A 26720-nucleotide genomic window follows, 5' to 3' on the forward strand; every position below is an offset into this window, starting at 1 on the left:
TTGTTCAGATTATATGTCAGGCATTGGGGACAGAAGCAAGGAAACCAGTTAAAAGGTGGTTGGAGAGATACAGGTTGGAGATAATAGTAGCCTGAACTAAGGTGAGAGCAGGGTGGTGGTGAGAAGTGGTAGGATTCTGAATACATTTCAAAGTAGAGCCAACAGGAATTGCCCACAGAGGTCTGTAAGAGAAAGAGAGAAGTCAAGGGTGCCTATTATATGCTGAGCACTTTACATTCCATCTTGTTTACATATTACCTTGTTTACATACATTATTGTATTTAAATATTCCAAAAACTCCTAGGTAGTAGGTCATATTATTGTATTTGTTATAAGTATGGTGAAACTGAGGTTCAGAGTTAAGTAACTCCCCCAAGGTCATTTAGCTCATGAACAGCAGAGTTAGAATTCAATCTACTCCCGCGGAGGGTTCGGATCCCATGTGGAGACCGGTTCCTGCTCACTGGCTGAGCGTGGTGCGGGCGCAGCACCGAGGGTTACGATCCCGTTGCCGGTCCCCGGTACGGGCGCGACACCAAGGGTCGCGATCCTGTTACCGGTCAGTAAAAAAAGACAAAAAGGAAAAAAAAAAAAAAAGAATTCAATCTAGATCTGTCTGATTTGGAAGCCCAGACTTTGCTCTACTGCCAGGAAGGGTTTTCCTCTTCTTTCCATGGTGAAGTCCAGCATGTACCTCATAGCTCAGAACCAAAGCATAAGCCAAAAAAAATCATATAATATAACAACATTATAATTTAAGTGTACAGTAATTTTACATACACTATATATATACTGTTTTTACTCAACCTGCTTCCTGGGCAGAAATCTCAAATACTACATTTTTAAACATTTTTAAATTTTAGTAATTATAGATCCACAAGAAGTTACAATAGCACAGAGAGGACCAGTGTACCGGGAAATTGACTTCAGCACAATACCATGAAGATTCCACTAGTTTCTATGTGCACTCGGCTGTGTGTGTGTGTGCATGTGTAATACTAGACTAGTTTTAAAATAGAATACATGCTTGTTAAATGAAGAAACATTTCCTTATATGAACAAATGATTAATTAAATTGAGAGTATTCTAGTTCCCTACAGGAACAAGGATGTTATTGCAGGACGAGGAGAGGAGAAAGAGGCAGGAACTGGAGGAAGAGGTTGGAAGGATAGACCGTAGATATTTGAAGAAGCTTCTGTGCCATTTGAGGAGTTTGGATTTTACCTAATCAATCAAGGATATTTTTGAAGGGTTTTAAGCAGGATGATGATGCAATCAGATCTGGATTTTGAAAGTCATCTTTGCAGGAGCATGAAGTGAGGGTTGGATGGAGAGTAGCTAATGGGAATTCAGAGGCAGTTAAAACCCACAGGCACACTAAGGAAGTGGCTCTGGAAACAGAGGAAGGAAGAGATTTAAGGAATAGTTTTTCAAAGTAGAATTATCAGGATGGTGACGGATTGAATATAGTGGTGAGAAAGTAGAAGGAATCAAAGAAAACTGATGTGTTCAGTTTGAGGGACTGCATGAAAAATTCTTCCAGTCACCAAGGGATGGAAGACAGTATGGCAGAGCGATAAGGAGAAAGGGTTTTTGAGCTGGAGAGACCTGAATACAAGTCCTAGAACCACCTTTCCCTACCTGAGTGTTCTTGGGTAAGTTAATTAACCTCTCTGATCCTCCATTTCTTCATATATAAAAGAAGAAAAATAATAGCACATAGGATTGTTGTGAGGATGAAATGCAATATTTCATGAAAAGTACCCTATTACCACAGGAGTTCAATTCATATTAGCTCTAAAAAGACAAAAAAGAATGGATTGAGGTCAGCAAAAGAGACAATGAATTATATTTCATGTGGGTTGAATCCGAGGTACCTAAGGAAATAGATATTCGGAAATGTGAGAAAGGCATTCAGAAATAAGGATGGATGCAGAGATACCAATTTGGAAGCCAAATTGAGAAGCAGTCAGGATCTTTGGAATAAAGGAGGCTACCTATTCGGTGAATGAGCAGAAAGGAGAAATAAGAAAGGAATTCGAGAGGTCAAACAGAAGCCCCAGTAGTAATTGTCCCTAACAGGAATGAGTGCTATGAATCGGCACCATTCCAACCAATCCACAAATGTTATGTCATCGCTTGTCTCCAAAGCCTAGGAGGGAGTTATTAGTCTTATCCTCATTTTTCAAAGTGGGAGCCTAAGGAAGATTAGGTACTTTTCATAATGCCACACAGCTCACAGCCAAGACCCAAACCTGAGTGTGTGCTCATAACCACTATTCCACACGGGGAAAAGCTCTTTGGGGGAAATTTCTCAGGCAAAGAACCAAAAAAGCATGGTGTCCTGAGAGAAAAGAAGACAAAGAAATTGCTAGGGATATAGCTTGATAAAGAGACTGATTCAAGTATTCTGTAGCCTTAAAGAAGTCTCTGGTAAATAAGTTATGTACAGAATCTTCACTCAGAAGACGAAGGAGACGTCAACTCTCCAATTCTCAGCATCCCTGACAGATTGGCACCTACGGAAATAAGGAGTTCCCATTACTTTTGAATTGAGATATAATTCACATCACATAAACTTTACCATTTTAACGAGTACAATTTAGTGATTTTAGTATCGTCACAATGTGGGTTATGAAACCATGACCACTTTCTAATTCCAGAGCATTTTCTTCACCCCCAGAGAGAAACTCCACCATTGGCAGTCACTCCCCCGTTCCCCACCAGCCCCTGACAACCATTCATCTACTTTCTGTCTCTGTGGATTAGCCTATTTTGGACTCTCATTATTTTAAAAATAATTTTTATTAAGGTATAGTTGACAAATATAAATTGTATATATTTACAGTGGACAACCTGATATGTGAAATGTTTAAATCAAATTAATTAACATATTCATCAACTCACATACTTACTGTTTTTTGTTGTTAGAACATTTGAGAGCTATTCTCTTAGTAATTCTCAAATATACATTATTATTATTACTTTTTTTTCTTTTGTCTTTTTCCGTGTCTGGCAACGGATCGCAACCCTCAGTGTCACCCCCATACCGGACCGGGGACCGGCAATGGGACTGCAACCTTCGGCGTTGCTCCCGCGCCTCGCTCAGCCAGTGAGCGGGAACCGGTCTGTATGTGGGATCCGACCCCTCGGGCGGGAGCGCCGCCGCGCTTCCCAAGCGGCGCACTATCCAGTGCGCCACCAGGCCGGCCCCAATATACATTATTATTATTACTTTTTTTTCTTTTGTCTTTTTCCGTGTCTGGCAACGGATCGCAACCCTCAGTGTCACGGATCCGAACCCTCGGGCGGGAGCGCCGCCGCGCTTCCCAAGCGGCGCACTATCCAGTGCGCCACCAGGCCGGCCCCAATATACATTATTATTATTACTTTTTTTTCTTTTGTCTTTTTCCGTGTCTGGCAACGGATCGCAACCCTCAGTGTCACGGATCCGAACCCTCGGGCGGGAGCGCCGCCGCGCTTCCCAAGCGGCGCACTATCCAGTGCGCCACCAGGCCGGCCCCAATATACATTATTATTATTACTTTTTTTTCTTTTGTCTTTTTCCGTGTCTGGCAACGGATCGCAACCCTCAGTGTCACGGATCCGAACCCTCGGGCGGGAGCGCCGCCGCGCTTCCCAAGCGGCGCACTATCCAGTGCGCCACCAGGCCGGCCCCAATATACATTATTATTATTACTTTTTTTTCTTTTGTCTTTTTCCGTGTCTGGCAACGGATCGCAACCCTCAGTGTCACAGATTGGCACCTACGGAAATAAGGAGTTGGATCCGAACCCTCGGGCGGGAGCGCCGCCGCGCTTCCCAAGCGGCGCACTATCCAGTGCGCCACCAGGCCGGCCCAAATATACATTATTATTAACTACAGTCATCATGCTGTCCAGTAGCTCTCCAGAACTTATTCATCCTGTCTGACTGAAACTTTGTAGCCTTTGACCAACATCGCCTCATACCTCATGTCTCCCCATGCGCATTACTTTTAAGGATGCCTCTTCCTTTCCTTGGCTAACGCTGCTTTAGAAACGGCTTGTTTATGCTGACCTATCATGTGCCTTTTCAAGTTTCCATCCCTTGGTTCTAGGCTGGGTGACTTATGCTTGGGTGACTCAAGTTTGGGAATCATTGTGCTAAAGGCAGTATTTCTCACATTTGGAAATGAACATCTAGTTTACCCATAGTTGCCTCTTCAAAATATGTCCAAACAATTTTAAAGCAATTGGGCCACAGCAGTGTGGCACGTGCATGAGGTATGTTATAATTCTCATGGTTTCCAAATATATTCTAAATATAACAAGTCAATCCACCCCCTCCAAAATCCATAATTAGTTAACCTGGGTGCACACAGAACTTTGAAATCTCTCATCTCTGCTGTCAACTGTAATCAAATCTTCCCCAGACTTCTTGTTTTCCAGATTTCCCAAAGACCCTGTGACTTTTATCTGCAATTTATATTTCTTTGGAAATGTCGCCTAGTTAGAAGACTCCAGAAGAATTCAAAATTAAATTATTTTGCTATTTTCTCTCTGTGCAATGGATGCAATCAAACATTACTTCCCCTGATCTTCTCTTGCTTCATTTTTTAGGCGACAGAGGATTTATTTTTTATTTTTTTGCCTATTTTGTTGTCCTCATTTCACCCCTTCCGCAGCTGTGCTGAGACACCTTTCCTCATTAGCTGCAATTCATTTTGTAGCCATCGCATTTTGTATCTCCCCAGACCCCAGTACTGCAATTTGGGATGTGTTCCCAGAGCTTGTGAGTCATACTGAAAGACAATAGAGGATTCACACAGAGAGGACAGAACAGGACCTTCCTGCTCTATTTTTGCCAGCCCTGGGAAAGGCAAGATGGCCCCAGGCATGTCACTCAAGCTTGAGGTCTGTGGGTTTTCTATAGAACTAATGCCTCTCTCATAAATATCTTTGATGGCAACATCTGTATGTGGCTTTGTGCTTCTCTCTATAGCAAACATTAATACCTATTTTACATGCAAGGATATGGAAGATGTGCTTGGATGATACAGAATTATCCTTTTTCAACTGAAGTAAACCACATTGAATTTAAAGAAATCAGGCAAAACAGAATGGAAGGGGCCAGCTGTGGCTCACTTGGGAGAGTGTGGTGCTGATGACACCAAGTCAAGGGTTAAGATCCTCTTACAGTCATCTTAAAAAAAAAAAAAAAACAGAATGGGAATTAACATCTTCAAATAGAATACAAATAGAACTATTTCCTGGAATGTTTTCTGCATTATGATCCTTTTATTTATTATTAAGCTTGGAGAAGAAAATTGAATGTCAGTTATGGAAACTGTGAGTTGGGGGCAAATCATCTTTTCAGAGATGAAAAAAATCCTTGATTATTTTTGAATGTTAACATTTTTTGTGTGTGCTTAATACCATCATGCTGTCCAATAGCTCTCCAGAACTTACTCATCCTGTCTGACTGAAACCATGATTTCTTTTAGAAAATTCTATGTAAAAATTCCAGTATTTCACATAGGATACATTTTTTATTTCATCTAATACTCAGTGTCAAAGATCTAAGTTCAACTGGGCAGCCTTGGGAAACAGCAGGGGATATTTTGACTGTTGTCAGTCTCATCCACATCTTCCCAGATCGCAGTTAAAGGCCACTCATGAATACATAATCAGCCATGAAAGTTCCCAGCTCTTTCTCACTTCCACATTAATTTGACCATTTAGGCTTTTCTTTTTAAAATAGCTTTACTGAGGTATAATTTATATACATATTTAGTGTGTACAATTTGATGAATTTGAACATATGCAAACACCCATGAAATCATCACCACAATCAACACATCCTAGAGGTTCCTTGTGTTCCCTTTTGTGTGTGTGTTTGTGTATATGGAAAGAATGCTTAACATGAGACTTACCTTCTTAACAAATGCTGTATTGTTAACTAGAGGCACCACTTTGTACAGCAGATCTCCAGAACTTACCCATCCAGCTTAACTAAAACTCTATACCCACTGAACATTGCTCCTGACTCCCAACCTCCAGACCCCAGCCCCTGACAACTACCATTGTATTCTCTGCTTCTATGAGTTTGATTATTTTAGATATGTCATGAAGTGGAATCATGCAGAATTTGTCCTGTGACTGGTTATTTCCCTTAGCATTCTGTCCTCCAGGTTAACACATGTTGTTACAAATGGCAACATTTCCTTCTTTTCAAAGAGAGAATAATATTCCACTGTGTGTATAGACCCCATTTTCTTTATCCATTCATCTGTGGATGGACACTGTTGTTTCTGTATCTTGGCTATTGTAAACAGTACTGCAATGAGCATGTTCCAGGACCTCCTCTGTGGCGTGGCCATTATTGGATGATCTACATGTTTTACTTTTTGCTGCTTCCTTTCTCTATAGCAACTGGCAGGGATGCTTCCACAACTGCTTTATCAAGTTGCTGAAAGTTACAGATGAAATAATGGGAGGAAACCAGCTTGTTGACTCAGTCTCCAGCCTGGGCAGGACCATAGATGAGTCAGCCCACAGCCTGGGCAAGGAGGCCATTCTCGCTCAAAGCCTCGATCTTAGGCTTTAGCCTTCATAGGGTGAAAACTGGTCCACTATCTCTATGGTTACTGTCGCCCTGTTAGAACAGGCCCAGGTTATATTTTGGGCATGACAACATCACGTCTCCTCCCCCCCCCCCCAACTCCCCATTCGTGATCTACATGTTTTACTTTTTGCTGCTTCCTTTCTCTATAGCAACTGGCAGGGATGCTTCCACAACTGCTTTATCAAGTTGCTGAAAGTTACAGATGAAATAATGGGAGGAAACCAGCTTGTTGACTCAGTCTCCAGCCTGGGCAGGACCATAGATGAGTCAGCCCACAGCCTGGGCAAGGAGGCCATTCTCGCTCAAAGCCTCGATCTTAGGCTTTAGCCTTCATAGGGTGAAAACTGGTCCACTATCTCTATGGTTACTGTCGCCCTGTTAGAACAGGCCCAGGTTATATTTTGGGCATGACAACATCACGTCTCCTCCCCCCACCCCGAACTCTCCATTCATTAACATAATAAATGTTATTGAGTGCTAACTATGAGTTAGGTCCTAATTGCTGGTGTCTGGGACAGATGAGATGACCTTTCCGCCATGGAGCTTTGAGTCTAGTGAGGAAGGCAGACATTAAGCAAAAATCACACAAATTATGTATTCTGTAGCATGTGTCTATATAATAATTAGAAATCATAAATTATGACTTGTCCTATGAAGGCAGAGAGCGGAGTGTTTTGACAAGGATAGGCAGAACCAGGGAAATACAAACAAACGTTCTTCGCTTGCAAACACTCACCAGAGGTGCTGAAAGAGCTCTAAGATCAGGATGCCTTATATATTTAGCTCTTCTCTCTCGATGATGGGGTTTATGAACCTTGGCATTACTGATGTTTTGGGGCAGAAAATTCTTCCTCATGGCAGTTGTCCTGTGAATGATAGAATGTTTAGTGGCATCCCTGATCTCTATTCACTGAATGCCAGGAGTACTCTTCTCCCTACCCTGAGCTGTAACAACCAAAAATGTCTCCAGACATTGCCAAATGTCCCTTGGTAGAAGAAATCATTTTCCCCACTCCCCCCAATTAAGAACCACTGTTATATGAGGACCTCCAGTGTCTGCTGGAGTTCCGCAGTCACTCACAGCTCCAAGAATGGGGGATTGGGGACCTCTGAAATCTCTCACTGCTGAGTGAGCATTTTAACACACAAAGCTTCTCATGTTACACACAGGCTCAGAATCTTTAGTGACACCACAGAGTAAATCTTAGCTCCCGAGTGTGACCTGAGGCCCTCCATGATTTGGCCTCTGCTTAGCAGCCCAGCCAGAATCACCTCTCTGTACTGCCCCCATGCACCTGTTCCTGTCTAATCTCATGGGAGAACTCGCTCTTCTGGAAACCTGTTATCTTCTCTTGCAGATGGATGTCCTGTATTTTTCTCCTCCTCCTCGTCTTGTCTGCCTGGTCTATCCTCTTCCTGTTTTCTCTTCAGAAGAGTTACTAATCCTTCAAGTCTCCACTTAAGTACCGCCTCCAGTATGAGGCCTCCCTGGATTCCCCCAGACAGACTCAGACATTCCTTCCTAGACTCCCACAGGTTCACTTGTGCCAGCCTTCATCACAGCGATGACCTTACAGCATCCTAATTGTTCACTTGTACATCTGTCCCTCTCCAGACCATGAATAGGTCACAGCAGTATGTAGTCTGACTTCCTTCTTCCAGCTCCTTGTACAGTGTGGTGTATGCAGTATGGACAGTAACTCTGCATTGAAACAATAAATAGGTCTGCCTGGCCCATGTCCATGAAGCTTTTGTCTACTCCTCTACTCTTGTTCCACTTCCCCAGCTCCTTTGGCTTGGGGACCTCTCAGGGGCTGTCCCTTGTAGGCTGCCTCAGTCCTTCTTCCCAGCTGGTATCTTTCCTTCATCCTTTTATGCTTCAGAAATCCCACAAGAGCAACCAAAACAGAGAAAACCTTTGTATTTATTAGCTAGGCCTGCTCAGATTCCACTGCTTGTTCATCTTGAAGTTTCTACTACACGGTAAGAATAACTATCTGGATTCCATCATTTCTTCTCCCCTGCTCTTCTTTCATCCCTCTTTCTAAACCCTTCCAAGGAGCTTTGGCTATGAAGTCTGCCTTTCCTGAGATCCTCTTGCTGTGCATATTCAGTTCTGTGGTGGGGCAGGTGGCAGAGGCTGCAGTCCTTTCCCTCCCCTGAAACATTTTCTTCTGGAAGGGACCTTGTCATAGAGTGAACTCAGGGGAATAAAGCAGCCATCTGGGATAAACCCTGTGTCTAGAAATGTCTGGGAACAGGTGAAGGAATCCCTTCACGGACAGCAATTTCTTAAATATCCAATTCAAAGTAAAATATTTCCCTTTCCCAAGTTGAGTAATAAGTCCTTTTTCTACAGGATGACACATTCTTGAGAAACCCATCCACCTTGATGCATCCCTTGATGATTGGCCAGTGCCCTCCCGCTCCCGCCATGGAGTTGACTATCCTGTTTGGTCATATAACATGGGACTGTATCTATTCTAATCGCCATTAATGATAGAAGCTTCAATACCCTCCATCTATAGTATATTTCAGGATATTTATTTTTTTTCCTCGTCTTATTCAATTATCACAACAACTGTGAAAAGTAGACACTGTTTTCCTATTTTAAAGATTAAGAAACTCAGGGTCAGAAAAATTAAGCAAATTTGCTTATGTTACTCATGTTAAAATTTATGTTTTGGTCTTTCTGAAGCCCAAGCTCTTGAAGTTTCCACCAAACCACTTTTTTTTTTTTTTTAACAAATATCTGTTCATATGTATCCCCTATCCATCAGCAATGCTTTTCTCACCAGCTCCCACTGGTGTCTCATGCACACACACACACACACACGCACACGCACACGCACACGCACACGCACACGCACACCTAGGATTTTGACCGCCTTTGGGACAGTGTCTGTGTTATTTTCCTGCGTATCCCTGCATCTGTCTGAGAGTCCTACAATTTATGGGTTCGGTAAGACAAAATTCTCATTCTAAAGTGGGAAAATGAGCCAAAAGGAAGGAGTAACGAGTTCCCAAACAAACCCAAAACCCAGCAGGGCAGGCAATAAATCTTAAAGCTGGTGAATAACCTCACTCGACTCCATGTTTGGCAATCTCTGCATGTTGGTGAGGGGGCTGGGCCTCCAAGCTCTAGGGCAGCCCCACCCACTCCTGTGGCTTTTCTGGGCTCTGGTCATGCTTTAGCTCTCCCAGGCTGGCATTGCACACTGGGAGCTTTACAATTCTGGGGTCTCCATGGCAGTCGTGCTCCTACAGCTCCACCAGGCCTGTCCCTGGTGGGCATTCTCTGCTGCAACTCTCACCCCACATTTCTGCTCAGCATTGCTCTAGCGAAGACTCTGTGGTGACTCTGCATCTGTGACAGATCTCTTCTTGGGTCCCAGGCTTTTCCATACATCCTTTGATATCAGGGTGGCAGAGCTCAGGCATTCTGCGAGCCTGCAGACAACACCATGTGGTTGCCACAAGGCTTCTGGCTTGTATCTTCCAAAGCTTGAGGTCCAGCCTAGAGCCAATTTAGCCACAGCTGGAGCAGCAGGAGCAGCCAGAGTTTTGGGGAGCAGCATCCCAAGGTGGCCCTGGGCAGTGAGCCTATGGAGGGAACCTTGGGCCTGTTCCCCAAAACCATTCTCTCTCCTTAGGCCTCTGGGTCTGCGATGGGAGGGACAACCTGAAAGATCTCTGAAATGTCTTCAGGGTCTTTCTTCCATTCTCTTGATAATTTATTTTTTCGGTCCTGATCTCCTTAGCAATGGGCTACACCCTTGGTTTCCTCCCCCAAATATTCCATTTCACTCTCTATGTGGCCAGGCTAAGTTTTCCAATGTTTTACCCTTTTCTTCCTTTTTAATTATGAATTTCAGCTTTGTATCATTTCTCTGCTGCCATAACTCAGTGTAGGCTGTTACAAGTAGCCATGCAACTGTCTGGATGCTTTGCTGCTAAGAAATTTCTTCTGCCAACTACCCTGGTTCAACACTCTTAAGTTCTATATTCTATAAAGCCCTCTGGCATGGACACAATTCAGCCAAGTTCTTTGCCATTCAAAACAAGGGTGATCATTGCCCCAATTTCCAATAAGCTCCTCATTTACATCTAAGACTTTCTTGGAATGGCTTTTACTGTTCATATTTCTATCAGCATTCTGCTCACCACCATTTAAACACTCCCTAAGATGTTCCAAACTTTCCCTAGTCTTCTTGATTTTTATTTTATTTTTAAATTTATTCATTTATTTGTTATTATGAATATTCATGAGATACAAACTGATTGTCACCTCTCATGCGCATGATGTGAGGGCCAGATTCATACTGGCAGCATACCCATTACCACAAATTGAATTTGTACCTTGTGTCCCCCACCCAATTATCCCCAACCTCCCTCCCTTGCTTTCTTTCCCCCCACTCCACTATGTAGCCCAAGGAATATTCTCTCCCTCTCCTCTCTTTCTTTCCTTCCTTCTTTCTCTCTTAGCTCCCACTTATGAGTGAGCACATGCGGTATTTATCTCTCTGTGCTTTGCTTATTTCACTCAACATAAGTTTCTCCAGGCTCATGCATGTTGTTGCAAATAGGAGTATTTCGTTCCTTTTTACGGCAGAGTAGTATTCCATGGTGTGTACATACCACAGTTTCCCTTTCCAGTCATCCACAGATGGACATTTAGGCTGGTTCCATGTCTTGGCTATTGTAAACAGAGCTGCGATGAACATGGGAGTGCAGGTATCCCTTCAACATGATGATTTCCATTCCTCTGGGTTCCCACTTCCTCCATATACTCAGAAGTGGGATTGCTGGATCGTATGGAAGATCTACCTGTAGTTGTTTGAGAAATCTCCATATTGTTTTCCATAGTGATTGTACTAATTTACATTCCCACCAACAGTGTAGGAGTATTCCCTTCTCTCCACACCCTTGCCAGCATTTGTTATTCACTGTCTTTTTGATTATAGCCAGTCTAACTGCAGTGAGGTGGTATCTCAATGTGGTTTTAATTTACATTTCCCTGATGACTAGTGATATTGAGCATTTTTTCATGTACCTGTTGGCCATTTGTATGTCTCCCTTTAAAAATGTCTATTCAGCTCCTTTGCCCATTTTTTAAATTGGGTTATTTGGTTTTTTACTATATAATTGCTTGAGTTCCTTGTATATTCTAGATATTAATCCCTTGTCGGATGTTCACAAAAATTTTCTTGCACTCTGTAGGCTGTCCTTTCACTCTGTTGATTATTTCCTTTGCTGTGCAGAAGCTTTTTAGTTTGATATGGTCTCCTTTGTTTATTTTTTCTTTTGCTGCTTATGCTTTTGGGTTCATGCTCCTAAAGGCTGTGCCCAGACCTAGTTGCTAAAGTGTTTCACCTATATTTCCCCTTAGTAATCTTACAGTTTCAGGTCTTATACTTAAGTCTTTAATCCCTTTGAGTTGATTTTAGTGTATGGTGAGAGATGCATATCTAGTCTCATTCTTCTGCATATGGATATCTGGTTTTCCAAGCACCACTTGTTGAAGAGGCAGTCTTTTCCCCAATATAGATTTTTGTTACCTTTGTTCAATATCAGATGGCCGTAAGCCTAAGGGGTGATTTCTGGGTTCTCAATTCTACTCCACTGGTCTGAATGTCTATTTTTATAACAGTACCATACTGTTTGGTTACAATAGCTTTGTAGTATAATTTGAAGTCAGGTAGTGTTATGCCTATGGCTTTATTTTTTTTGCTCAGGATTGCTTAGGCTACTTAGAGTCTTTTGTTGTTCCATATGAAAGGTAAGATTTTTTTTCCCCACTTCTATGAAGAATGTTATTGGTACTTTGATGGGGGTGCATTGAATTTGTAGATCGTTTTGGGTAGTATAGACATTTTCACAATGTTAATTGTTCCAATCCAAGAGCGTGGACTATTTTTCCATCTTTTTGTGTCTTCTTTAATTTCTTTCAGAAGTGGTTTGTAGTTCTCATTGTAGAGGTCTTTCACCTCCTTGGTTAAATTGATCCTCAGGTATTTTATTTTTGTGTGTGACAATTGTAAATGGGCTTACTTTCTTTATTTCTCTTTCTGTTAATTCATTATTTGGGTATATAAATGCAACTGATAGGGGGCTTTTATTTTGTATCCTGCAATAACTGAAGTTATTAACAAGCTCTAGGAGTTTTTCGATAGAGTCTTTAGGTTTTTATATGTGTAGTATCATGTCATCTGCAGATAGAGAAAGTTTGACTTCATTTTTTCCAATCTGGATTTATTTCTTTCTCTTGCCTGATTGCTCTGGCTAGTACCTCCAGTACTATGTTAAACAGAAGCAGTGAGAGTGGGCATTCCTGTCTTGTTTCTGTTCTTAAGGGAAAGGCCCTCAGTTTTTCCTCATTCAGAATGATACTGGTGGTGTGCTTCTCATAAATGGCTTTTATTGTGTTGAGATATTTTCCTTCTATACCTAGTTTGTTGAGAATCTTTATCATGAAGGGATGTTGAATTTTGCCAAATGCTTTCTCAGCATCTATTGAGATAATCATATGGCCTTTGTCCTTGAGTGTTTTGATGTGATGTATCACATTTATTGATTTTCATATGCTGAACCATCCTTGAATCCCTGGGATGAATCCTACTTGATCATAGTGTATAATTTTTTATTATGTTGCTGTATTCTGATTGCTAATTTTTTGTTGAGGATTTTTGCATCAAGGTTCATCATTGGCCTGTAATTTTCTTTTCTTTGTTGTATCTTTATCTGGCTTTGATATCAGAGTTATGTTGGCCTTATAGAATGAGTTTGGGAGACTAGCTTCTGTTTCAATTGTTTGGAATAGTTTGAAGAGAATCGGTATAAACTACTCTTTAAAAGTTTGATAGAATTCAGCTGTAAGGCCATCCTGACCTGGACGTTTCTTTGTTGGAAGATTGCTAAAATAATTACCGCTTCAATCTCCTTGCTTGTTATTGATCTGTTCAGGTTTTCTATCTCTTCTTGGTTCAGTCTTGGTAGTTTGTATGTGTCTATAAACTTACCCATGTCTTCCAGATTTTCATATTTGTTGTCATACAGTTTATAACAGTCTCTAATGATTCTTTGTATTTCTGTGGTATCAGTTGTAATGTCTCCCTTTTCCTTTCTGATTTTTGTTATTTGGGTCTTCTCTCTTCTTTTTTTTGTTAACCTAGCTAATGGTTTGTCTATTTTATTTATCTTCTCAGAAAAACAACTTTTTGTTTTGCTGATCTTTTCTATTGTTTTTTGGGTCTCTATTTCATTTAGTTCCACTTTGATCTTAATTATTTCTTTCTGTCTGCTACCTTTAGGTTTGGATTGTTGTTGTTTTTCAAGTTCTTTGAGGTGTAGTGTTAGGCCATTTATTTGAAGACTTTCCATTCTTTTGATATAAGCATTTACTGCAATAAATTTCCCTCTTGGTACTGCTTTTGCAGTATCCCACAGGTTTTGGTATGATGTATCTTTATTTTCATTTGTTTCTAGAAATTATTTGATTTCCTGTTTAATTTCTTCTTGGATCCATAGGTCATTTGGGAGCCTATTATTTAGTCTTCATGTATTTATATAGTTTCCAGAGTTTTGCTTGTTATTTATTTACAATTTTAGTGCATTGTGGTCTGAAAATATACCTGGAATGATTTCAATTTTTTAAAATTTGCTGAGACTAGATTTGTGACCTAATATGTGGTCTATCTTGGAGAATGTTCCATGAGCTGATGAGAAGAAAGTATATTCTTTAGTTGTTGCGTGAAATGTTCTTTATATATCTGCCAGATCCAGTTGGTCTAAGGTGCAGATTAAATCCTGTGTCTCTTTGTTGACTTGTTGCCTGGGAGATCTGTCCCATACTGAGAGAGGGTTGTTTGGATCACCCACTATTAATATATTAGGTCCCATTTCTTTCTTTAGGTCTAAGAGTGTTTGCTTTATATATCTGGGTACTCCAATATTGGGTGCATACATGTTTATGATTGCTATGTCTTCTAGCTGGATAGATCCCTTTATCATTATGTAGTGACCTCTTTGTCTCTTTTTATGTTTTTTGGTTTAAAGTCTATTTTGTCCAATATAAGGATAGCTACTCCTCCTCATTTTTGGTTTCCATTTGCATGGTATATCTTTTTCCATCCCTTCACTTTTAGTCTATGTGTGTCTCTACAGGTGAAGTGGGTCTCTTGGAGACAGCATATACTTGGGTCTAGCTTTTTAATCTGATCAGTCAGTCTGTGTCTTTTGAATGGGGAGTTTAGTCCATTCACATTTAGGGTAGTTATTGACAAATGTTGCTTAATTCCTGTCATTTAATTGCTTCTTGTTTAGATGGTTTAAATACCTTTTGATCATTATTTCCCCTTTTATTTCTCTTCTTTGATTTTAGTTGGAAATTTAAGGTGGGATGATTTAGGTTCTTTCTCTTTCTTGCTGGCATTCTTGTTTTAATGGTGGGTTTTGCTCTTTTTTGTGTACCTGTGGTAGTGGTCACCATTATTCAGATTCCAGATGAAGTACTCCCTTGAGAATTTCTTGCAGGGCTGGGTGTGTGGTTGTAAACTCCCACGACTTTTGTTTGTCTGGGATATACACTATTTCTCCCTCATTCCTGAAAGAGAGCCTTGCTGGGTAAAGAATTCTTGGCTGTCAATTTTTATCTTTCAGTATTTTGAGTATATCATTTTACTTTCTTCTGGCCTGTACAGTTTTGGTTGAGAAATCTGCTGTTAGTTTGATGGGGGTTCCTCTATAAGTGACCTGGCACTTTTCTCTTGCTGTTTGTAGAATTCTCTTTGTCTTTGAGCTTTGCAAATTTAACTATAATGTGTCTTGGGGAGGATCTTTTTGGATTGAATCTCTTTGGGGACCTTTGAGCTTCCTGGATCTGAAGGTCTGTATCTCTCCCTACACCTGGGAAGTTTTCTGTTACTATTTCCTTGAGTAGTTTTTCAATACCTTTTCCTTTCTCCTCCCCTTCAGGAATACCCACAATTCAGATGTTAGAGTGCTTGAGGTTGTCTGCTATCTCCCTTAGATTTTCCTCATTATTTTAAATTCTTTTTTCTTTTTTTTTTGTCTGCCTTAGTTATTTCAAAAAGACCAACTTCAAGCTCTGAATTTCTTTCTTCTGCTTGCTCTACCCTGCAGCTCAAGCTCTCAGTTGTGTTTTTTTATTTCACTGAGTAAATCTTTCATTTCTAGAAGTTCTGCTACACTCTTTTTAAAGGTATTAATCTCTTTGTAGATTTCCTCCTTCATATTCTGGATATTTTTTCTTGTTTCATCATGTTCTCTAATTGAGTCTTCCTTTATTTCTTCAAGGTTTCTTAAGGTCATTGCTCAGAATTCCTTTTCAGTCATTTCAAGGATTCCCTGTTCCATGGAGTCTAACTTGGGAGCATTACTGTATTCTTTCAGTGGTATCATTTTTTCTTGTGTTTTTGTAGTTCTAGTATTTTTTTTCATTGACGGTTTGTCATTTCGTAGAGGGTTTGCTTCTTCTATTACATTGAGGTTGGCTGTGGAGTGGCCCTGGTTGTTACTGTGGTGGTGAATTGTCTTTGCTTGACAGTAGGAGTGGTGGTGGTGAAGTTAAATCACCCTGGGTCTTGTTCCAAAATCTGTGGTTGTAGAATGACCCCCAGTGCCATGCAGTTCTGCTGGGCTCACCTCTGTGGGTCTGGCCACCTGGGATGGCACTCTAAACATTATATTCTCTCTTCTTGTTTTTTAAACTCTCACCAGAATCTAGGCTTTTTCTAGCCTTCTCCTTCAAATTCCCCCACTCTCTTCTGATCACCCAGTTCAAAAGCTGCTTCCACATTTTTGGGTACTTGTTATAAGCAACATCCAACTCTTTGGTACCCATTATCTGTATTAGTCCATTTCTATTGCTTAAAACAGAATACCTGAAACTAGCTAATTTATAAAGAAAATGAAAATTATTTCTTATAGTTAAGAGGCTAAGAAGTCCACAGTTCAGAGACACTTTTGGTGAGGGCCTTTTTCTTGGTGGTGACTCTCTGCAGCAATGCAGGGTGTCATGTAGTGACACAGGGTGTCAATTTCTGATCAAGAGAGAGCAAACCCACTCATTCACTCTCCTTATAAAGCCATGAGAACCATACCCATTGCTCCACAAATGGATCAATCCATTTCAGGATAAAGTCCTCACAAGCTAATCTCCTCATAAAGGCTCCACCTTTCAATAACCATAGTACAATTTCCCACCCTCTTAGTACTGTCACAGTAGGGAATAAGTTTCTAATACATGAAACTTTGGGGGACACATTCTACCCATAGCAAACAGAATACCTGAAACTGAGTAATGTATAAATAAATGAAATTTATTTCTTACAATTTGTAGGCTGGAATGTCCACAGTTCAGGGGATACATCTGGTGAGGGCCTTGTCAGTGGTGTCTCTACAGTGACTCAGGGTATTACATGGTGAATGGCTTGAGCAAGAAAGAGAGCTAATCTGCTCAGTCACTCATCTTATAAAGCCATCAGAACCATGCCCATTATCCCATGAATGGTGATTCCATTCACAAGGATTCAATCTTCACAATCTAGTCACCTCTTAAAGGTCCCACCTTTCAATTACCATAATAAGATCCCCACTCCCTTAAAACTGTGACAGTGGGGATTACAACTCTAATACATGAATCTTTGGGGTGACATATTCAACCCATATGAACATGTGCAGTCTTTAGATATCACCCTAAGGAACACCTATGTTCCATGGAAGAACTTCTGGCTACTCTTTCTGAGTGGCTTTGCCTCCAGGTCCATGAGCTCTAAACTGGCTCAGATTCTTACACAAGGCCACCATAATAAAATTAAGCCCTGGGTGGAAATCACAGAGACCACCAAAGACAGAACCAAGAGAATTCTTAGGTGTATTTATGCAAGATGAAACAAATGGGAGACTTCCAGTGATTGAGTCGCAGATAAAGTGCTTAACTTTCCCTGTGGTTGAAAGTCATTCTGAACACATTCATCCTTTCCAATGAATCACTGACTTGGGGAGTTTCAGACTCCTTAATTCCTGACTCAGCTCAAGAATCAAGGATTAAATTTCGTCCCTAGGTGATCCATATTGAAGACATCAATTGTTACTAGGAGTTATCTTAGCATGTTTGAAGCTTGGTATTGTGTGCTTTTGAGATGAACTTGACTTTTTTTGAGGGAATGTCAGGCTAACTTTAGGGCCAGTAAAATATATTTATGTATGAAACATCATAGAAGAGCACGGGTATATGTTCATGAAACTATGTATGCATTCAATAGTCTCTTTGAAAGAACTCAAACAAGTGTTGCTATATGTTATCCAGCACTTCAATGTATTTTATAGGAGGAGGATTTCCTTCATGACATTTAAGCACAAGATATTTTCTCCTTCACCCCCCACCAGAACATAAGCCATCTGAGGGCTGAGATGACATCTCTCTAATCCAGCACTGTATCCCAACAGCTAGGTCAGTTTCTGATATATGGTCACATTCAATAAATATTTAAATGAATGAATGAATGAGTGAGAAGCAGAAAAGGGAGTTAGCTCTGCTATAATGTTTGGTGCTATAAAGACGTGAGGCTCATATGTCCACCACACATCCTTCAAATCCATTCACACAACCCCTAACATCACTTGAAGATTAAGGGTGAGTGAGATATCCTGTCTCTTTCTGTACATGGGTCTTAGGATACCATTTCATGATTTCTTTCAGGGCCACCTGGATTTTATCATATATCAAAACCACACGTTATTATACCGACATTAAAAAGCCACATAAGTGTGTGTATAGTGCCACTCTCATCCAGAAATAGTCCATCAGTCCCACTGCCTGCAGCACAAATTCCCACCTCCACAGCCGGAAGTCAGTTCCTTTCACGACCAGTCCTCAATCTGGTTTTGCGGCTTTATACTCCACTGGGGTCCCCTTGGTCACTTTGTTCTAGCTGCATTGGAACTGGCTTCCTTCACCAAACTTTCCTGCCTCTGGACTTTGCTTATCTCTGAACTCAAGAGCCTTCTTCTCTTCAGCAATCAAGGATGAAGACCATTTGAAATACCATCTCATCCAGAATTCCTTCTCCCATCTGACTCCAACAGTGTGTCAGCATTACTAGTGTTATGAGGAACTGTGCATTGAGCAGTGAGCACACACACACACACACACACACACACACACTGAACACTTCTGCTTTTCCAGGAGGTGATTTTGACTCTACTTCTCTCACTGATGACTGGGAGTCAGAGAAGCTGAATGCAGAATCTACAAAAGCCTCCTTTTCCGACCACATCACATCTCAGCCTCCCAGAGAAGACTCCCGTGACTCCTGTCTTCAGTTCCAGTTAATGGTGTCTAAACATTTCCGAGGGAACATTTGGGATCATTCAAGTGAGTTCAGGTTTTGTATGTTGCTGTTTTTTAAATCTTTGCCACACCCAAAGTATTCTTCCTTTCAGGGCCTAGGGATGATTTTGAGATGACTAATGTACACTTAGTTACTGGTATCAACCTGTTTGGGGAGGGGAGGATGCAGGGCATCTGCCCGAGCCAGCGTGAGGCATCCCCAGGGGGGTGGGTGTCACCTTAGAGGCGTCAGAAGCATTGGATCTGCAGTGTCTACAGTACTTTCTGTTTCTTAGGGACCCTAAAGGCATTTGGCAAAACTTTAGACTTTAATAATGCAGAGTAGAGGGTACACAGGTGTCAGCTATTTTTCTCTTTATACTTACTTGTGTATTTGACATACTCTAAAAAAGAAGAAGAAGAAGAATAAAAGAATATCTTTTAATGCTATACCCCTGGCAAGGAAAATTTAGAAGATACTATAGTATTGGTATTTCCTGTCAGGAATAAATCTGCAATAAATTCAGCAAGTATGTCCCTTAATCTCTAGGTTACTAATAGTGGGTCAATCATGTTTGAACTCGGTGTTGCAGCAAGGTGGAGAGTCAGCTTGCCCAGAATCCCAGCCCAGCTCTCCACTCACTGGCTGTAACTCAAAGACAGTTGCTCTAAGCCTATGGTGTTATGTCTATTGAATACTCAGTGAGTGTGAGGTTATTACATAGGATTGAGGTTATTACATAGGATTGAGGTTAAATGGAAAAACAATATTTTCTCTTTATTTGCCTTCACAAAATCATAAATTTCACTTCACTGGCCATCTCTTCTTCTACCCACAAAGACCGGTATGCCATGTGCATTTTGTCCTCAGCACACCTATTAGATAAGTGTTAAAGGGCTTTTTTAGTTCCCTTTCCAGGTGTTGGGGTAATAGAGAAACATATTTTACTGTTTAGACAATTTCCAGGTTGTCAACACCTAATAAGGCTCAACAGATACCTCCTCCAGGAAGCCCACCCTACTTGGTGCTCTTTTAGCTCCCAGGGCTCCTTTACCTACGAGGGCTCCTATCTCTCATGCCCATGATCTTCGCTGCTCTTGCATGCTTATTTCTGTGTCTCCCTCAACAGGCTGTGAGCTCATTAAGCATGGGCACCAGGTTGTAGCCACCTGTGATTTCCAAACTGCAGATGCTCTGTTGTGGACCAATTAAAAAGTATGCTACCTCTGTATTACAAATAAGAATGCTGAAATTTAGACAGGTCAAGTAAGCCTTTGGACTCTTCACAAAGATTTTTGCAAGATCAAATGTATGCTCTTCACTGTGTCTGGAATGTCTCTCCCACCTGCTGTACCTGAATGGCCCCTACTCTTCCTCAAGGCCCATTTTAAACGTGACCATCTTTGTGGAGCCTTGTGTGCCTGCTTCTGGCTGGTGGAGGTAGCACTTTACTTCCCAGTGATGCCCTAGCACTCTGTATATTATATGCCTCTTTTGAAACTATTGATTTTCTTCTTTTTCACTAAGCTATGAAGCCCTGGGTGGACAGGTCTCCATCCTTCATTAAGTCCTTCACATGTAGGTTTTGAGTGTGTATTCTGCTCCAGATGATGTTCCAGGTGTTAAAGGTGTGGACGTGTATAACATCATCTACATCAGTCAGGGGTTCTTGAGTTCCAAAGGACAGACACTCAACTCAAAGTGGATTAATTGATCAAGTGGTTTATTGGCTCATACTAATGAAAATTTCAGGCATAGAGTCCAGGATTCCATGAGTCTCCACCTTTTGCTGTCTCTTCTCTTCTGTCAGCGTTAGTCTTTAAAAGGATCTCTCTCCAAGGTAGCTTCTGGTGGCTCTGTGCCTTCACCTTTCCAGTTTCCAGTCCAGAAGAAAGAGATTATATCTGTCTAGAGTTATGACAAGAGACCCAGAATTGAGTTTCATTGGTTCTGGGAGGGTCCCATTTACATGACAAAACTGATCACTTTGTTGACAAGCAGTGAAGCTCCAAAAGGCCTGGAATGGATCAAATGTTGGAAGGGAAATGAGAAAAATCAGTCACTCCACCTACATCATGCACTGAGAGGGGTAGAGGTGATTTCCCCAGGAAAATATGAACACTATCTCCAGAGAACAGGCAATAGATGCCAGCTATTCTCAACAAGCTTGCAGTCTAGTGGAATGTAGAGAAATAAAACAGAAATTGAATTCAACATGAAAAGGGAGCTAGCAGAGACATGAACAAGGCATAATGGGATTCAGGGAGGGAGCAGCTAAGGGCCGGGGGGGAATTGGAGAAATCAAGGTAGGCTTCCTGAAGGAGGTTATTTTTGAGCTAAGCCAAAATAGGTTCTAAGTAAATGGCTACTGAAGGGAGGAACTGGTGAATAACTCATCCAAAACCACATAACTTATAACTTTGTGGCACTCAGATGTAAACCCATTTATCTTTCAGTATCCAAGTTTAGTGATCTTTGCAGTTTTTCAAGCTTGATTTCTTTTTGTGAGGAAATGTTTTCCAAATTTCACATGGAGTCAAGGGAGGCTAAGAATAGAAACACCCTTCAGGAAGATGGTTGAGTGTTCAGTTGAACCCACAATAAATAATTTAATTCACAGTATACATGAAATACTGTGTACTTGCAGTGACATAATTTATTACCGCTATATTTTGAATTGCCAATCTTCAGTACTCCACTCACATTATGGGCTAAGTGGATTTTGTTAGCTGTTTCAATTCTCATTCATAGCATAAATAGCAAAAATAAATACATTTATAGCATAAAGTCATTCCAAGTTTTAAACAACTTGCAAAATGAGCTTTTGAAGCATTTGGCAAAAATTAAGTTGAGGTCTATTTACACCTTGAGGTCTTTATGTGGTAATCCTTAAGCTAACTCTGGTTTCTTTTAAGTGATTGGAGTAATGCTCAGGCTCATGATTGGTTTAACTTTTATGTTTATAATTGCTGGAAGATTTGCAGTCATTTCCACTGTGGCTTGATAAGACAAATATTTTACTGATTTCAAAGAGTTTTTCAAGGAAAACTATTTTATAATATATGTTTTCTTTTGAGACCTTTAGAAACTCCCATTATGCAAAGTTACAATTGTCTTTCCCTGCCCCCACTTCAGACAAAACATTATGTTCTGTCTAGATATGGTTTTTAATTCTTGGCTCTGGCATTGCATAGCTGTGTGACCTTGGACAACTTCATCATGTCTCTCAGTCTCAGTCTTCTCATTTGCAGAACTAAGATAATAGTATCTACCTCACAAAGGTGTTGTGCTGATAAAAATAAATTGATGTATGAAAGCTCTTTGTGAATTATTAGGCACTCTACACATTTTAGGCATTATTATTATTATCATCATCAAAGTTAGATTTCTGACATTAGCGTAAGCTCTACAAAGATTTTCCCTAATGTTAAAGTAAAAGGCAAGTCCAAAACTATCCAAAACTATGTATATAGCATAGTCTTTTACTTTATAGTAATGGAAGAAACTGATTATTTACAGAAATTTTCTAATGAATGGCATTATGTACTTATGCCAAATTGCTTAAACTGACATACATTTAAAAAATAGGGATTTTTTTGGTGTGTAGAGACATTTTAGTATGATTTTGTTTTTCCAAGATTATTTAATTAGCAATGATTTCTAATTTATTTGTTCTCATTCTTCCTCTTAGAAACCAGTTTATTACGAGAGGTCTCCTGTCAGGCAATCCTGCTTGTTGCCTGCTTAATCATTTCTTCATGTGTAAGGTAATTCAGATTTTGTTTGCATGCAGTGGTATTTCATAATTAATAAAGCCGTAATCGATTGACGATTTCCTTCCCTTATTCCACTAAGCATTTTAGGCAGCTCTGTGGTTAAGATTTGTTCATCAGTCCGTTCATGATAAGTTCCCTTTTATCTATCACCTCCCTCCTCCCATCCTGTCACAAAACATACAAAAGCCAGTGTATCTTGCTTGAAGAGGAATTTTACCATGTATCATCCTTTGTCTAAAGCCTCAGTGACTCCTTTTATAGATACAGTCTAAGTGTCCCTGCCTGGATTTCAAGGGTACTTGAACTAAGGGACTTGGAGTCTCTGTTGAAACTCCTCCTTTCCCATTTTATTTGTACATCCTAGTATAAAGTGCCCGTTCAGGCCTTATTATAGGCATGTTTCTGCTCTTCGCTTGTGTGGCCTGTCCTTACTCTGCCTTCCTGTCCTTTCCTTGCCCAAGTCTCCAGGGCAGTGATCAAGCCCTTTCATTGCAAACCCACTCATGCCACAGGGACTTTGCACTTGCTGTTTATTCTGCCTAGTATAAGTTTCTCCAGATAGCCTCATAACACGTAACATCTCACTTCTTTCTGGAATCTGATCAAATGTCACATCAGAGAAAACTTCATTAACAACCCCATGTAAATAGCTCAACACTCTCTACCCCACACAGCTTGCTTTACATTTCTTCAGAGCACTTAGCAGCACCTGACCTGTTACTTGTCTAAAGGTTAATGATCTAGCTCTCCCTACAAGAATGTAAGTTACCTGAGAGCAGAGACATTGTGTGTCTCCATACCAGTGCCAGGAGCTCATTGGTATTTATTGAATCAATGAAACAAGGGTGAATAGAGCAGTCCTGGGGTCTTTATGGGCCTTGAACTCTGGTTAGCAAGTGAGGCTTGCTCTCAGGTCCTACCTCTTGAAGGCCAAATACTTCAGCATCACTTGGGGGAGTTGTTTCTTGAAATACAAGGTCCTAGATTCCCATCTCTTGTGATACTAATTTAGATCTAGTGAGAATCTGCATCTTAAAACAAGCTTCCCAGATAATTATGAGGTTTGAAAAGCATTTTTAGATCACAATGAGACCAAAAGAACAAAGAGGGGGAGGTCCTATGGTTAAAAATAAATTTGCAAAATTCTGCATTCTATATCCCAAGTCAGAGGATCATAATGTGCATTAGTATAATAAGGGCTCTGTGAAATAACGTAGTGGAGAAACATGTCTAGCTTTATTTAACTTCGTGTTTTCCAAACTTTCAAGCTGATCATGGAAGACTTTCTTTTATTTCATGCGACCATTCATAAAATGTTCCTCAGCTTAATTTACGTAGATACTCCCCTTAAGAGGTAGAGCCTAATTCCCCATCCCATGAGCGTTAGTTGCATTTAGGAACTGGCTTCCAAAGAGCAGAGCAGAAAAAAGAAGAGAGGTAACTTTACAGTGGGGAAGCCTGGAGAACACCGCCTCAGGCGCACCAGTGATAAGTTATGCTGATGGCATGTGACCTCCATGCAGTACGCGAGAGGGGCACTTCACTTCTCACGTCTTTCAAATCCCAGTCTGACCATGAGAAAAACAAAAGAAAAAACCCACACGAGAGACATTTGACAGGTTATCTGAGCAGTACTCCTCAAAAACTGCCAAGGTCATCAAAACCAAGGAGAGTCTGACAAACTGCCACAGCCCAGAGGAACCTAAGGAGACATGGTGACTAAATGTAATGTGGTAAACTAGATGGGATCCTAGAACAGAAAAAGGACATTAGAGAAGCGTAAGATGCTAATAATGGGGAAAGCTGGTTGAGGGACACATGGGAACTCTCTGTACTATGTTTTGCACCTTTTCTGTATATCTAAAATTATTCTAAAATAAAAATGTTATTTAAGTAAAAAAAGGATTGGTTAAAAAAGGACCATTGATGTGGTCAAGAGCATTGACGATTCTCACATATATGTAACTGATGGACAAGAGACACAAGAATCTCTATGATTGCGCATATATGAAATTAAAGAAGAGGCAAAACTAATCAATTATTATATGTGTAAGGATAATGGTTAATTCTGGAGGTATAGCCTGGAAAGTACAACAAAGGAACCTTATAGGGTACTAGGAATAGTCTATATCTTGATCTGGGTAGCAATTACATGGGTTATATAAAAAATTTAAGCTATGTATTTAATATGATTTACCATACATATGTTAGAACTCAGTTTAGAAGAAAAGTTTAAAAAATGCATATATTGGTTAAAGTGTGGTGTTATAATACCAAGGTCAAGAGTTTGGATCCCCATACTGGCCAGCTGCCAAAAAGAAAAGAAAAAATGCATATAAAGAGATGTCTGAAAAAATATTCATCAGGTTTTCATAATGGCTACATTCAGGTGGTAGGAGTTTTTGATGATATTTTTGTTTTCCTGTGTATTTACTTCTAATCTCTTTCAAGTGACTTACAATTTGAAAATAAAAATAATTAACACGATTCTTTTTAAAAAAATCTGCCCATGATCCCATCAGACTGACAAAAATCCAAGGTTTAGTAACATGCTTTTGTGACAAGGTTGTGAAGCAGCAAGCAGGTTCCTTCATTGCTAGTGAAATTTTTAACATTTTATGATATTTTTGTTTTCCTGTGTATTTACTTCTAATCTCTTTCAAGTGACTTACATTTTGAAAATAAAAATAATTAACACGATTCTTTTTTAAAAATCTGCCCATGATCCCATCAGACTGACAAAAATCCAAAGGTTTAGTAACATGCTTTTATGACAAGGTTGTGAAGCAGCAAGCAGGTTCCTTCATTGCTAGTGAAATTTTTAACATTTTATGTTTAAAATACCTAGGTAGGGCAGTTTGGCAATTTCTACCAAATTTAAAATTGCATGTTCTATTTGACCTGGCTATACTTTCTAGGAATGTATCCTATACATGCACTAACACATGTATGAAATGACATGTATAATGCTATTTGCTGCACTTTTAAAATTTTAAAAATTATTTTTAAAGTGTACATTCCACTGGTTTTTAGTATATTCACAGTTGTACAACCACCATTACTGTCTAATTCAGTCCATAGCAATTTCTTCACTGAATAAACTCTGTACCCACTAGCAGTTACTCCCCGTTCCCACCTCCCCAGCCCTTGGAAACCTCAAATCTATTTCCCGTCTCTATGGATTTGCCTGTTCTGTACAGTACATGTAAATGGAATCACACAACATGTGGTCTTTTGTGTTTGGCTTTAATCACTTAGCATAACATTTTCAAGTTCCGTCCATATTGTAGCATGTATTAGTACTTCATTCTTTTTATGGCTGAATAATATTTCACTGTATGAATCCACCACATTTTTGTGTATTCATTCATTAGTTCATGAGCATTTGGGTTGTTTCCATTCTTTGGTTATTATAAATAATGCTGCTATGAACCTCAGTGTACAAGTTTTCGTGTGAACATATGCCTTAATTTGGGGGGGTAAATACCTAGGAATGGAATTTCTGCGCATATGGTAACTATGTTTAACATGTTTAGGAATGCTGAAATGCTTTCCAAAAGGATGGCATCATGTTGCATTTGCACAAGGAATTTATGAGGAATCCAAATTTTCCTCATTCACAATACTTGCCACTGTCTGTCTTTTTGATTAGAGCCATTCTAGCAGATGTGGCATGGTACCTCATTGTGGTTTTGATTTGCATTTCCCTAATGACTAAGTTGTTGACCATCTTTTCATGTGCTTATTGGGCATTTGCACATCTTCTTTGGAGAAATATCTGTTCAAGTCCTTTGTCCATTTTTTAATTATGCTGTTTATTCTGTTGTTGTTCTTGAATTGTAGGAATTTTTAATATATTCTGGATATTGACCCCTTATCAGAGACATAATTTGCAAATATTTTCTCCCATCCTGTGATTGTTTTTTTACTCTCTTGATTGTGTTCTTTGATACACGGAAGTTTTAAATTTTTATATAGTTTAATT

The 26720-nt window shown here is 40.1% G+C and overlaps 1 protein-coding gene across 2 annotated transcripts in view; it reads left to right on the top strand.

Moving 5' to 3' along the window:
• Nucleotides 1–26720, top strand: part of TMEM71 (transmembrane protein 71) — a 46110-nt gene that overhangs the window by 12772 nt on the left and 6618 nt on the right. The window contains exons 5-6 of one of the 2 annotated variants that reach the window (XM_008570295.1): nucleotides 18815–19003; nucleotides 22651–22726. In XM_008570295.1, coding sequence (XP_008568517.1) covers nucleotides 18815–19003; nucleotides 22651–22726 — 265 coding nt within the window. The remainder of the gene's footprint in view (nucleotides 1–18814; nucleotides 19004–22650; nucleotides 22727–26720) is intronic. The other variant, XM_008570296.1, reaches the window with a different exon arrangement.

The sequence above is a fragment of the Galeopterus variegatus genome, unplaced genomic scaffold (genome assembly GCF_000696425.1).
Source record: "Galeopterus variegatus unplaced genomic scaffold, G_variegatus-3.0.2 Scaffold589, whole genome shotgun sequence".
Lineage (NCBI taxonomy): Eukaryota > Metazoa > Chordata > Mammalia > Dermoptera > Cynocephalidae > Galeopterus > Galeopterus variegatus.